The sequence below is a fragment of the Podarcis erhardii genome (assembly GCF_964252035.2).
Source record: "Podarcis erhardii genome assembly, chromosome: 1".
In the NCBI taxonomy this organism is placed as follows: domain Eukaryota; kingdom Metazoa; phylum Chordata; class Lepidosauria; order Squamata; family Lacertidae; genus Podarcis; species Podarcis erhardii.
The window spans coordinates 47,418,675-47,432,840 of NC_138497.1; the positions used below are offsets into that span (position 1 = coordinate 47,418,675).

Genomic DNA, 14,166 nt, shown 5'->3' on the forward strand with positions numbered 1-14,166 from the left:
TAGGAGAGGCAGATGAAAAATGGATAACTATCAAGCAGCACAGGCAGCTAAAGTGCAGTGAAATGCAAGATGCCAAAGGCGTTCTTTTGCAGGATCACTGTGATCCCTCTTGGGTAAGATGCCTTTTAGATGGGAAGTTTGTAGATGGAGCTTTGGCTTTGAATCTGCTTTTGTTTAGCTGCATCTATCCAAAATATCTGCAGTCACATATCTGTCTCAGCGTGCAGTTACACTGGCATTTTGTTGTTGGAAATGGAAGCATTTCAGGTTAAAGATAACAGAATATCGCTTTATCTCAGCTTTTCACTAAAGTTAATTTTGAACAGGATCTTATGGAAAGGACTTTCATTAATGGGCATTCATTATTCCATAAGGTCCCATCATGTCCTCATTCCTCAATTTAAGAAGAATATGACAAGCTGGAATGTGTGCAGAAGGTAACCAAGATGATAAGGGTGTGGAAACCAAGGCTTATGAGGAACTGTTGAGGGAATTGGGTATGTTTAGCCTGATAAAGAGGAGATTGAGAGGAGATATAATGGCCATCTTCCATGTATGATCTAGTTGAGATTCCTGAATTGCAGGGGGTTAGACTAGATAACGCTCGGCGTCCCTTCCAACTCTACAATTCTAAGTGTGGTCCTAGTGGCCTAATAATAATAATAATAATAATAATTTATTATTTGTACCCCGCCCATCTGGCTGGGGTTCCCCAGCCACTCTGGGCGGCTTCCAACAGAGATGAAAATACACTAAAATGTCACATATTAAAAACTTCCCTGGATCAGTTCCCTGGATCAGCCTAGATCAGTTGTCTTCAACCATTTTAGGTTCTAAACCAAGGGTCACCAATCCAGTGCCTGTGGGCACCATGGTGCCCATGAAGGCTTCTGTTGGCACTCTGGGCAGGTGTTCCAATCTCTCAGCTTTTCTTTTTGTGTGGCGTGTGTTTGTTTGTTTGTTTGTGTTTGTGTATGTTTGCATATGTTTGCATATGAAAGTGAGAGAGCGCGTAAGGTTATGCTTTCCATGGGAAGTCAGCTATTGGGGTTGTTGTCTCTCTAATTCGTGTTATGCCATGTTTCCATGGGAGCCATTTTGTGCATGGCATCCCCAGCATTCTCTAATTCAAGTGCAGTACTTTAACCAAAATAATGCCCAGGGGCCAGAAACTGAAAGCACCCAAAGTGGCCATAATTGGACTCTGGAGACTGAGCAATCTTAAAAGCATGGGCTGGGGATAACAGAACTGCACCACAGGGAAATATTTAGTAGGGATTTCATTTGTTTCTTTTGTAACCTTGAAGTCCTCTTGGACTACTGTAGCATAACGTTTCCCAACCTAGCATCTTCCAGATGCTTTGGATTGCACCTCCAATCATTCCTTACCACTGGCTATGCTGGCACTCAGGTTGATGGGAGTTGGAGCCTTTGGAAAATTCCAGCTTGGCTGCTGTAGAGTGTTGTCCCCAAGGCGCCATTTACTGGCTTCAACTGGTACATTGAATGAATGAATGAATGAATGAATGAATGAATAAATAAATAAATAAATAAACTCTGCCCATCTGTCTGGGTTTCCCCAGCCACTCTGGGTGGCTCCCAACAGAATAATAAAAACACGATAAAACATCAAATGTTAAAAACTTCCCTAAACAGGGCTGCCTTCAGATGTCTTCTAAAAGTCAGATAGTTGTTTATTTCCTTGACATCTGATGGGAGGGCATTCCACAAGGTGGGTGCCAATGCTGAGAAGGCCTGGTTCCCTGTAACCTCACTTCTCGCAGTTTCAAAACCCTAAAATGTATTTTATATAATTGACTTTTTATTTCTATTCTTTGTATATTGTATTGTTGTTTTACTGCTATGGCCGATGGCTGACGCAAATAAAGATTCATTCATTCATTCATTCACTTCTTGCAGTGAGGGAACTGCCAGAAGGCCCTCGGAACTGGATCTCAGTGTCCGGGCTGAACAATGGGGATGGAGACACTCCTTCAGGTACACTGGGCCGAGGTATACATACCTTGGCATCCTGCCAGAGAGTGGTTTGTCAGGAGCAGATTACATCAGTGCTGCAGTGTCTGCTTCAAATTCCTGTAGCTTTCCTGGGTACAACTCAAGACACACTCTTCAAATCTATGCAGCTCTAAATGACTTGGGCCTTGTATACCCAAAGAGCTTCTTTTCCCTCAAGTTCTGTTGCTGTTACTAAGACTGACAGCCTGAGAATGTCTCCTTGAGTTGGTGGATGAGATTTGTAGGAAAATAGATTTAGGGCTCTCTCAATCTCAGGCTATGTATCTTAAAAGCAAAGCATAATGTTTTCAGTCCCACCCACCCACCCCAATTTAAATCAGTTTTTATTTTATTTTTAAAATTAACTATTTTAAAGTGAAGTATCCCCTCTATCTTACCTCTGTAGATGTAAAGATGTAAAGTGGAGTAAAGATGTAAAGTGGAGTATCCCCTCCATCTTACCTCTGTAGAAAGGTATTTAAAAAGTGTAATTAATAGATGACTGTTTGACAAATCTAATTAAAAACATGTATGAAATTTTTCAGACTTTATCAATAAGATATCCAACGATTTGCAGGAGCTACCATAAAAATGTCTCTCTTCAACCAGACGTTTGACTGATTAAAAGTCTTTTGCATTTTAAATGTGTTTGGGGCTGTTTTAGTTTTATTGTGTATTTTGTATTCTTATTTTGTATATGTTGTGAACCACCCTGTGATCTTTTGATAAAGGGTGATTTAATAATAATAATAATAATAATAATAATAATAATAATAATATTCTTAATCTTCAAAGTTATTAAAAACTCCCAGTAAGTTTGCAGTATTCAAATGTTTTACCATACAGTGCCTTGATGTTGGGTATTTGTTCTTGTAGTATAGTGGGAAGTTCATAAGAATACAGCCTGCTGCTTTGCTGGTGTCTTAGTTCTCAGCCTGGCTTTTTGCTTGCCAGAAATGACACTTTCTACCCACTTTGTCTGTGTTCCAGAGAGCCTCTTTAGTAGAGAGGCCAAATATATTTCTCAAAGCTATCTCATAGAATCATAGAGTTGTAATACCAGTACCTTTCTTGTCTATTACATTCCCATTAGTGGAGATGTGAATTAGGTTGATTTGCTTAAGAATGGTATTGATTACGATTTAATAATGGTACAGATAATAGCATATTTATCAGTAGCTTGTATTGATTGTTTTATGGTATATTTTTGTAATATTTGTGTTCATAATTTGATCTACACTACTTAGAGATTTTATATTTCAAGCAATTTAAAAATAACTTTAAATAAAAATGCTGAGCAAATGAAATTCTCCTCTACCCTTACACTTTAGACACATTCAGTGTGACATGTGCAGTAGCAGAGCTTCTGTCACTTCTTCACCCCACCCAACCCTGCACCTACGGACAAGATCTAAAAAATGACTTTTTTATAGAGGAAGCATTAAGTATAAATTGTATGCTCACTAAACATTAACCTTTTTCGTCCCTGTGTGCCAGTATTGATACTTGAGAAAGTGGAAAATGGAGACCTAAACAACAAGAACTTGAAGATCACAGATTTTGGCTTAGCCAGAGAATGGCATAGGACGACCAAAATGAGTGCTGCTGGGACGTATGCTTGGATGGCTCCTGAGGTCATCCGTTCCTCCATGTTTTCTAAAGGCAGTGATGTGTGGAGGTAAGTATATTGGCACTAAACACATTGGAATGTTAACTTGCAGCTCCTGGAAACCTATTTTAACTTTCTGTGCTTGAAATTATGTTTACTTGTTGAACAGAATTCCTAAACACTTGATTTACCAAAGCATCGCTCCCCCCACATCTTGTTTTGATACTGTTTTTGTTTCTGTGCTTCTGATTGCTTTGTTCTAAATTCTTACACTTTTATTTAGATGTACATTGGCTTATACATTAGTTTTCTGTATTGAGAATAGACAAACTACCAACAGGTATGTTATGTACTGAAGTTCTCACCCTGGGCCAGCAGGGGGATACTGTAGATAGTTATGCAAATGAAGGATCGAAAAGTGACATTGGATAGTTTTAGAAAATGGCAACATTTACATTGTTCTGGAGCTCTATATAAGCAGGCTGACTGAGCTCTTCAGCTTAGTTCTATTCCAGCTTACAAATAAAGAGCTGCTTTGGAAGAATCGCTGTGTCGTCTGATATGTTCGCCCACAACTTAACAAGGTACAGGTTCAAGTCAGTTACTTTAAACTAGATGCCCTTCTTTCCAGCATGAAACTTCCTGACTCATAAATTTTCTGTCAAAGATGATAAAACTTCGAATCACCAAATCGGTAAAATGCCAAAATGCCCTTTTAAAAAAACCCAATGTTCCAGTTTTGTTCCAAGTATTGTGTTTATATTTATAGTGTAGGTATTATATTTATAGTCTTAACCTTTTGTCCGTTATCTTGGCCCTCATTGCTCGGCAAAGAACTAAAAATCCCAGTTCTGTTTCTGCCAAAGACTTCAGTGCATAAATAGGATTGGTACATGGTCATGGCACAGGTTATAAGGTGAAGCAGATAAGGTGTAGACAGAAGGCTATTAGCAAACTAGGATGTTGATCCGGCAGTGGCATGCACCTAGCATCTTCCTTTTGAATATGGTGGCAGGCACAGTAGCCATACTCTGGACACTGGGCAAGTAAACAGATTTGGTCTCTGAGGTGTCTTTGTCAAGGAAGATGGTGTTGGTGCCAGCTCAGCATCTGATTTACTCTCAGTTGCTTCCCTAGAGGGAGGGGAGGCTCCTCCCCCCCTAGACAGAAAGAGGCAGAGGCGTCTGGGCAGGGATGTTTGATGTCACAGGGGTGGAACATTCCTTCACCAACTTGCTTGGATGTACCCGTCTATCTTCCAGAATACAGGCCCTCTACCTAGGTTCAGATGGGACACAGGTGGCACTGTGGGTTAAACCACAGAGCCTAGACTTGCCGATCTGAAGGTCGGCGGTTTGAATCCCCGCGATTGGGTGAGCTCCCGTTGCTTGGTCCCTGCTCCTGCCCACCTAGCAGTTCAAAAGCACATCAGAGTGCAAGTAGATAAATAGGTACCACTCCGGCGGGAAGGTAAACAGCATTTCTGTGCGCTGCTCTGGTTCGCCAGAAGCGGCTTTGTCATGCTGGCCACATGACCCGGAAGCTGTACGCTGGCTCCCTCGGCCAATAAAGCGAGATGAGCACCGCAACCCCAGAGTCGGTCACAGGTCCCTTTACCTTTACCTAGGTACAGACACTTCCTGGAGTCCTGGTTTCTCCTCCCCCATTCCCCTAGGACCCTTACCAGTTCATCCATCTTCCCAAACCCCTCAGGATCTGACCATCTCCTCTGTGACATCTCCACAGAACTCATTCATTACATCCATGTGTACTTAATTGCTGCTGTCACTTCTAGGAGAATTGGTTGGTTTTAAGAGAGAATTACATTATTAAACTTTTCTTTTCATAGCTATGGTGTGTTGCTTTGGGAACTACTAACTGGGGAAGTACCATTTCGAGGAATTGATGGCCTAGCAGTAGCATATGGTGTTGCCATGAATAAACTTGCCCTTCCTATCCCTTCAACCTGCCCGGAACCTTTTGCCAGACTGATGGAAGGTAAGTGTTGACTGCATTGGACCTGACAAGATACATGCTACTATTGGGACACAGTTCAGTACTGATTTTATGAAGATGCAAAACAATTTGGCTTCTGTAGTTTTTCAACAAAGTAGGTAGTATGTTGTTTCCTTTGTCTACTAAAATACCGGTTTCCAGAAATGACAGGTGAGCAGAATGCTGTTGTGCTGTTGTCTGCAGGCTTCCCACAGGCCTTTGGTTGGCCACTGTGAGAATAGGATGCTGGAAAAGATAGACCATTGGCCTGATCCAGGAGTCTGTTATGTTCTTAAGAAAGCTGTTCTTCTACTGTATGTATTCTGCAGCAATAGCAGATTTCTATATGGATGAAGCTTTTGCACGTGAGAGGGTAGCACCTAGTAAAGATTGTGCCAGGATTTGAGTTGCACTTGATGTAATCCATTATTGACTCCTAAAGGCTGCATATATAAATCTACAATTCTCAGTTGGCAAGTTATACTGTCATGAAAGCAATTACATTTATACAGCTTTTGAACTACTATCTTTGTTCTGAATTTTGACATGAGTACATTTCTCCCCCAACAGTGTCCAGAAAAATATTTTGGTATACTTAATATTGGTGTAAATCTCACTGAACAGTTTAACTTACTTCTGACTAAACATAAACAGCATTGCACTGTAAGACTTTTGTCGACTGGCTTGAGGAACCCAAGGTTTCCAGGGGTTCGGGGGGGGGGAGAAAAAAATGAAGGTGTGGGGAAAACACCGCAAACCATTCAATAAAGGCTGAGCATATTCAGTGGGCACAGAACATTGATTTGATGAGAGCAAGAGATAGAAAATTGGAGGTGGTATGGAGTGTGCTTTAAGAAGTTGTTAGTGGCTGACTGGAGCCCTGAACGGAAGCACTCCACACTGTAATGTTTTGTTGCAGGTCCCACTTGTTTGTTTTATTATACAGTTTATATAATGCATTGTGTTCACTTTTGAGAACCTAAGAAAATACTGAACATTTTAAGTTTATAGCAATAGGCCAATAGTCTTAATTTTAAAACCAAAATAAGTTGAGAATAGAGATGACATTATTTCTTTAAAAACAAAAGGGCTTCTTGTGGTTTCTACTAAAACTGAGGAATGCGTTGCAGTTATTTCAAGATTTTTAAATAATAAAACTAGATGAAGATCCTGTTTATAACTTCAGTCCTTTTATAAAGTGCTGCTCAAACTCATTAATTCTCTCACTGTGTAACTTCAGTTTTTATTTTGTTCTTCCATTAACTACGCTGGTGGGCTTCACTAAGCTAACAATACCAAACTTGCCTTCTTGTCTCTAAAGAGGTTTTTGGATATCACTGCAGTCCTCATTAGTGCAAATACTGTGACAGTTTCAAGCCTGGGGAACTGAAAAGGCACAGGCCACCTGCACTGTAGTTATCCTGCTTACTCACTCATGCATTTTGTTGGCAGCAGCACTTCGTTTTACAGTATGCCATGTTTCCTTTCTTGTCATAATCCTGATGCAAAGAGGCAGGCACAATGCTGCTTCAGGATATGTCTATTTTGCTGATTGCCAGTAACTGGTTAATAACAGGGGAGAAAAGAATAGGGGAAATTTGCAAAAAAGTAGCACCCCCCTTTTCTGTGGCACTTTTGATCCAATTAATAGTGCAATCCTAACTATGTCTACTCCTGTTAATAAGTCCTATTGAATTCAATGTGGCTTATTCCTAGATAAGTGGGGTTATGATTGCATCTTTAACCATTAGGTAAAGGTAAAGGTACCCCTGCCCGTACGGGCCAGTTGTGTACGACTCTAGGGTTGTGCGCCCATCTCACTTAAGAGGAAACACTTCCGGGTCGCGTGGCCAGTGTGACGAAGCTGCTCTGGCAAGCCAGCACCAGCGCAGCACATGGAATGCCGTTTACCTTCCCTCTATAAAACAGTACCTATTTATCTACTTGCACTTAAGGGTGCTTTCGAACTGCTAGGTGGGCAGGAGCTGGGACCGAAAGACAGGAGCTCACCCCGCCGCGGGGATTCGAACCGCTGACCATGTGATCGGCAAGCCCTAGGCGCTGAGGTTTTACCCACAGCGCCACCCGCGTCCCTCTTTAACCATTATTTTTCTTAATTAAAGGTTTGTATAAATATTTATATCTGAACATCCAAAATGAGGCCCTTGAAGTTCCTGATGCTTTTTAAATTATGACACAATAGTGGAAAACAAAACCCAGTGAAGAAAAAACAAAGAGAAATGGGGGGGGGGCATGGGACCATCCAATTTAAATGGCTTTTAAATGTAGGTATGTTTGTGTGGATCATTAGTAGTTCTCTGTTCTGCATTGCATGACTCTCAAATAACAACAACCATGCTGCTTTGTTACACTATTGAATATCTTGAAATAAAAGTGAAGTGAGCCAAAAGAACCCTGTTGTTGGGATACTGCCAGGGAGACAAAGGCCATCATGCCCCCACGCTGTCTCCGGACGATCCATCAACCTCCCGTAGAAACGCAGTATCAGTCATTTAGCGACACAAGCCTCAGAAACATCTGTCCACATTCCAAGGACTGGTGCACACCTTTGCAGAGTTTGCACAACGAAAGATGCACTCAGGAGAGCATTATTTACAGCTTTATTCAGCGTTGGTCAGAACAAAGAAAAACATGACTGCCTGCCTGCGTGTCGAGACACACAGAGAGAAAAACAACAGCTATATACAAAAACAGAAACTTCCTGTGAGCAGGAAATACGTAGGCTGTGACTCACAACAGCCTGTCCTCTTTTAAGGTGGAACGGAAATATCCTAACAGTAATAATGCAGGGCCTTGTTTCGTTTCTCTCATCTTGTTTCACTGCACTGTTCGGGGACTAGTTAACAACTGAAGTAGAAATAAAAACAAGCTAAATTGTTACTGTCTGATGACAACTCTGTAACTAAGACTCCAGAAAGCATTCATTTTCATAGTTTTTGCATATTCTGTAGGATAGGTAACAAACTCACATAACTACTGGGATTCTGCTTTAACAAGTATGCTTTCAGAAGTTTTATAAGCACAACCCTATGGAAATCAGTGGGTTTAATAACATGGATGTTTACTAGAAATCAAGTAAGATATTAAGTAAGAAATCAGCTGTATTTAAATCAAGGCAGCCCAACTTTTCATACCAAGTTGGCCGCATGAGTACTTTGACATAGAACCTGTGGACCTCATACTGCCTTGTTGCACAGGCGATGGGGGACCAAGGCCAAAATTTGACCCTGCACATCCCTTGTACTGCTTTCCTAAAGCTAGCTAAGCAAGGCACGAGACAAGCTGGGAAAGCACTAACTAGACTTTGGGAAGGAGGCGGGAGAACTCTATGGCCCTGTCAGAGCCCATACATGTCCTTCCCAGAGCCCAATGCCTCGCTTACCTGGCTTTGGGAAGGAAGCGCAAGGTCTTCAGGAGTCAAATGCATGGGCGCAGCTAAGGGTGGGAGGGTAGGGGGCAGCTAAATCAATACAAATCAATAAAATCTGAGGTTCTCCCCCCCCCCAAAAGCCTTCCCCCAAACCAAAATCATGACTACACTCATGGGCAAATCTTGCTGAGGGCAACCAAAAAAAGGCATCAGGCCATGCATTGGACCACCCTGGTTTAGGTAATTTCAAATTTGTGTAAGGAAATGTATAAAGTCAGAGGTGTGGGAAAGGCCAGTAGTGACATATTTGAATGAAAAGGCATCAAGATAGACTTTTTACTGTTAGGAATGATGGGGCAAACTATGGCGAGTATATTATTTACTTTTCTGAATTAGGCATTGAGAACCTGTAAGTGAGTAATTGATGTAGAATGGTGTGCATTAATTAGCATTGTTTCTGGAAAGCTTTGTAATATGGGGGCAAAGTAGGTGTGATGTGAGAGATCTATGAAAAGAAGTTTTGTTTAGAGATGGTTGTAATAATGCTAACGTGCTAGTTTCTAGTGTAGAATTTAAATTATTTGGGATTCTGTTGTGTAGAAAAAAGTTGGCAAATGGGGTATAATCATATGAATTCAAGAGTGGTAGATCAGAGGGTTAAAGATATCAACAACTGAGAGAGTACAGGTTGTTGACATGGCCCAGAAATACTCTTGCAACCTGGCAACTTTTGAAGTAGATTGTTGTTCTGTCTTGTCTTTATCTGTTTAGATTGTTGGAATGCTGACCCTCATTCAAGGCCCTCCTTTGCCAATATTTTAAACCATCTAACCAACATTGAGGAGTCTGGTTTCTTTGAAATGCCAAAGGACTCATTCCATTCCTTGCAAGAAGATTGGAAAATTGAGATCCAGGAGATGTTTGACCAACTCAGGGCCAAAGAAAAGGTAAATGGTGCTGGATATTGATTTTATACTAATGTTGTTATTGTATTTTATATTAATTAAGTGATTTTATTTAATCAGAGCTGATCTTGCAATGCTGGTAGAAATAATGCATCTTGGGTCAGTGGTTTGCATGAATGTATACTCACAGTCTAAATTTGTCAAGCAGAAACTGCCAATATTCACATCTTTTGGAAATGTCCAGTGAATATTCAATTTTGAAAGCAAATTCTTGTTAAAATTAAGGATATTATCAAATATGAGATATTGTGTAACACTATGTTCTATTTGGCTACATGAAAGATCTAATTCTACCTGAAGACTGAGCACTTGTCAAAAGAACATAGGAAGGTTGTAAAAAAAGGTGATTCCTCCAGATTTCTTCCTCAGTCTGCTGGTAGAAGTGGAATACTGAAGTAGACATGCATAATCCAGTAGTACTATATTTAAAGTCTGATCAATATAATGACTTTTATTTTAAAAAATAAATTAGACTTATTATTCAGATGATACGTATACGCAACTAAACCACTGTCAGAAGCTACAGCACATTGATTACCATTTTTCTGCAGTGCTTGACAGCACAGTGATGAGGACCTGTGAGTCCAGTTAGGCTCACCAGGCCTCCCCATTTATCCCTGGGAAATTAAACATGGAGAAGTTAAAGATGTGGGTGGACCAAGAAGAAGTTTGCAGACACCACCAATCAGCTGATCAGTGGCACCTGCAAAGCGTTGTGTATTGTGTGCCACGTGTGTCTTTGCAAGTCGCAGCATTTGACTGTTAATAATAATAATAATAATAATAATTTTTATTTATACCCTGCCCTCCCTAGCCAAGGCCAGGCTCAGGGTGGCTAACAAGCAATAATAAAAACAAGTTGAATGAATACAACTTAAAAACAAGATTAAAATACAACATTAAAATACTGAAACATTAAAATGCAGCCTCATCACAGGAGGAGAAAGGAAAAATAACAAGCCAAAGGCCAGGCGGAAGAACTCTGTCTTACAGGCCCTGAGAAAAGAAATCAGATCCTGCAGGGCCCTGGTCTCATGAGACAGCGTTCCACCAGGCCGGAGCCAATGTTGAAAAGGCCCTGGTTCTGGTTGAAGCTAATATAACTTCCTTAGGGCCTGGGACAAGTAGGGTGTTGCTATTTATGGACCTTAAGGTCCTCCGTGGGGCATACCAGGAGAGGCGGTCCCGTAGGTACGAGGGTCCTAGGCCGTGAAGGGCTTTAAAGGTCAAAAGCAGCACCTTAAATCTGACCCTGTACTCCACCGGGAGCCAGTGCAGCTGGAAAAGCACTGGGTGAATACGCTCCCATGGCAGAGACCCCGTGAAGAGCCTCGCTGCAGCATTCTGCACCCGCTGGAGTTCTGGGACAGCTTCAAGGGCAGCCCCGCGTAGAGCAAATTACAGTAGTCAAGCCAGGAGGTGACCGTCGTATGGATCACTGTGGCCAGGTCATGGTGGGAAAGTTAAGGGACCAACGGCTTGATGCGGCGAAGGTAGAAAAATGTCGCCTTGGCTGTTGCTGTAACCTGCGCCTCCATGGAAAGGGAGGCGTCAAGGATTACACCCACACTCTTAACGGAAGGCAATGGCACTAATTGGGCCCCCGTAAGAGAAGGGAGTTGGTCCCTCATCCCCATGCCATCCCGACCCAGCCATAGGACCACTGTCTTTGAAGGATTTAGTTTCAGTTGGCTCCCACGAAACCATCCAGCCACAGCTTCCAAGCATCTGGTCAGTGTGTCCCGGGCCGAGTCGGTGTGGCCATCCACCAGCAGATAGAGCTGATGGTGGTTCCTGCAGAGAGCTGTGCACCACACAGCTGATTATCAGGGCTTCAAAGTGCTGTGCACCACACAAGAGGAAAACAGGTCACGTCATGTCATGGTGACACCAAGTGGTTGATAAATCCAGCCAGATGCATTTCCTCACCTCTGGTGTAAACCTTTTCCAGTGTTTTCATTCATAGGCCTTAGAACTAAAGATTACCAATCATAATTGCTGCCATTTTTCAGTGGGCAACTGAGATAATATATGATACTTCTAATCTGAAATATTGCCTTGTTTCCTTGCAGGAACTGCGGACATGGGAAGAAGAATTAACCAGAGCCGCTGTTGAACAAAAGAACCATGAGGAGTTTCTGCGGCGACGGGAGCAGGAGCTGGCAGAGCGGGAGATTGACATATTGGAAAGGGAACTCAACATAATTATCCACCAACTGTGTCAGGAGAAGCCGCGTGTGAAAAAACGTATGGGCAAGTTCAGGAAAAACCGGCTCAAGTTGAAAGATGGCAATCGCATCAGTCTCCCTTCTGGTATGTCCCAGTATAACAGGGCTAAACAAAGTTCTGTCTTGCACTCATATACCGTATTTTTCCGTCTATAAGACACCTACATGTAAAACACCCCCTATTTTTGGGAAATAGGGAGGAGATATTATCCATGTATAAGATGAGCCCAGATTTTGAACATTATTTTAGAGTAAAAAAGCATAGTCTTATACAGTGGTGCCTCGCAAGACGAAATTAATTCGTTCCACAAGTTTTTTCTTCTTGCGAGTTTTTCGTCTTGCGAAGCACGGTTTCCCATAGGAATGCATTGAAAATCAATTAATGCGTTCCTAGGGAGACCGCCTAAAGACCAGGTCCGGGGACAGTCTGTCCCCGGACCTCTTCTGAAGGCTGGCGGGGGGGGGGGAGGACTTTTCTCCCCACCGCCAGCCTTCAGAACAGCCTTCTGAAGGCTGGCGGTGGGAAGAAAAGCCCTTCTCCCGCCGCCAGCCTTCAGAAGAGTTCCTGCAGGGCTGCCTAGGCTGCGGATAGCAGCCTGCTGCCTGGTGCGAGGGACGCTCTGAAGCAGAGCGCCCCTCGCGCAGGGCAGACATTCGCAGCTTGGGGAGCCCTGCAGGACTTCCCCGCAGGGCTCTCCAAGCTGCGGATAGCAGCCTGCTGCCCTGTGCGAGGGGCGCTCTGCAGACATCTGCAGCTTGGGGAGCCCTGCAGGACTTCCCCGCAGGGCTCTCCAAGCTGCGGATAGCAGCCTGCTGCCCCGCGTGAGGGGCGCTCTTAAGCAGAGCGCCCCTTGCGCGGGGCAGACATTCAAAGCTTGGGGAGCCCTGCGGGGAACTCTTTTGAAGGCTGGAGGCGGGAGAAGGGCTTTTCTTCCCACCGCCAGCCTTCAGAAAAGCCTTCTGAATGTTGGCGGTGGGGAGGAAGACCTTCCTCCCACCGCAAGTCTTCAAGACAGGTCCGGGAACAGAGGAGAAGCGCTGCGTGCCTTCCCCTCTGTTCCCGGACCTGTCCTGAAGGCTTGCGGTGGGAGGTCCAGGAACAGAGGAGAAGGCGCAGCGCTTCTCCTCTCTTCCCGGGGCTTGCGGTGGGAGGAGGGTTTTTCCTCCCCACCGCCAACATTCAGAACAGCATTCTGAATGTTGGCGGTGGGGAGGAAAGCCCTCCTCCCGTCGCAAGCCTTCAGGACAGGTCCGGGAACAGGAAAAACCCTCCTCCCACCGCAAGCCCCGGGAAGAGAGGAGAAGCTGCGCGCCTTCCCCTCTGTTCCCGGACCTGTCCTGAAGGCTTGCGACGGGAGGAGGGCTTTCCTCCCCACCGCCAACATTCAGAATGCTGTTCTGAATGTTGGCGGTGGGGAGGAAAAACCCTCCTCCCACCGCAAGCCCCGGGAAGAGAGGAGAAGCGCTGCGCCTTCTCCTCTGTTCCCGGACCTCCCACCGCAAGCCTTCAGGACAGGTCCGGGAACAGAGGGGAAGGCACGCAGCGCTTCTCCTCTGTTCCCGGACCTGTCTTGAAGACTTGCGGTGGGAGGAAGGTCTTCCTCCCCACCGCCAACATTCAGAACAGCATTCTGAATGTTGGCGGTGGGGAGGAAAGCCCTCCTCCCGTCGCAAGCCTTCAGGACAGGTCCGGGAACAGAGGGGAAGGCACTCAGCGCTTCTCCTCTGTTCCTGGGGCTTGCGGTGGGAGGAGGGTTCCCCGCTGTCCCCGGAGATTTCCCTATGGGCTTTCGTCTTGCGAAGCAAGCCCATAGGGAAATTCGTCTTGCGAAGCCGCTAAAAAATCGGAAAACCCTTTCGTCTTGCGGGTTTTTCGTTTAGCGAGGCATTCGTCTTGCGGGGCACCACTGTACATGGAAAAGTACGGTAATCGTTTGCTGTAGCTTCCTTCTAGACATGTAT

At 43.9% G+C, this 14,166-nt stretch overlaps 1 protein-coding gene across 6 annotated transcripts in view; it reads left to right on the forward strand.

Moving 5' to 3' along the window:
* MAP3K9 (mitogen-activated protein kinase kinase kinase 9) overlaps window positions 1-14,166 on the forward strand; it is a 95,648-nt gene that overhangs the window by 11,408 nt on the left and 70,074 nt on the right. For all 6 annotated transcript variants that reach the window (XM_081881387.1, XM_081881388.1, XM_081881391.1 and 3 more), the window contains exons 3-6: window positions 3,514-3,694; window positions 5,475-5,623; window positions 9,783-9,958; window positions 12,049-12,289. In XM_081881387.1, the coding sequence (XP_081737513.1) occupies window positions 3,514-3,694; window positions 5,475-5,623; window positions 9,783-9,958; window positions 12,049-12,289 (747 nt within the window). The remainder of the gene's footprint in view (window positions 1-3,513; window positions 3,695-5,474; window positions 5,624-9,782; window positions 9,959-12,048; window positions 12,290-14,166) is intronic.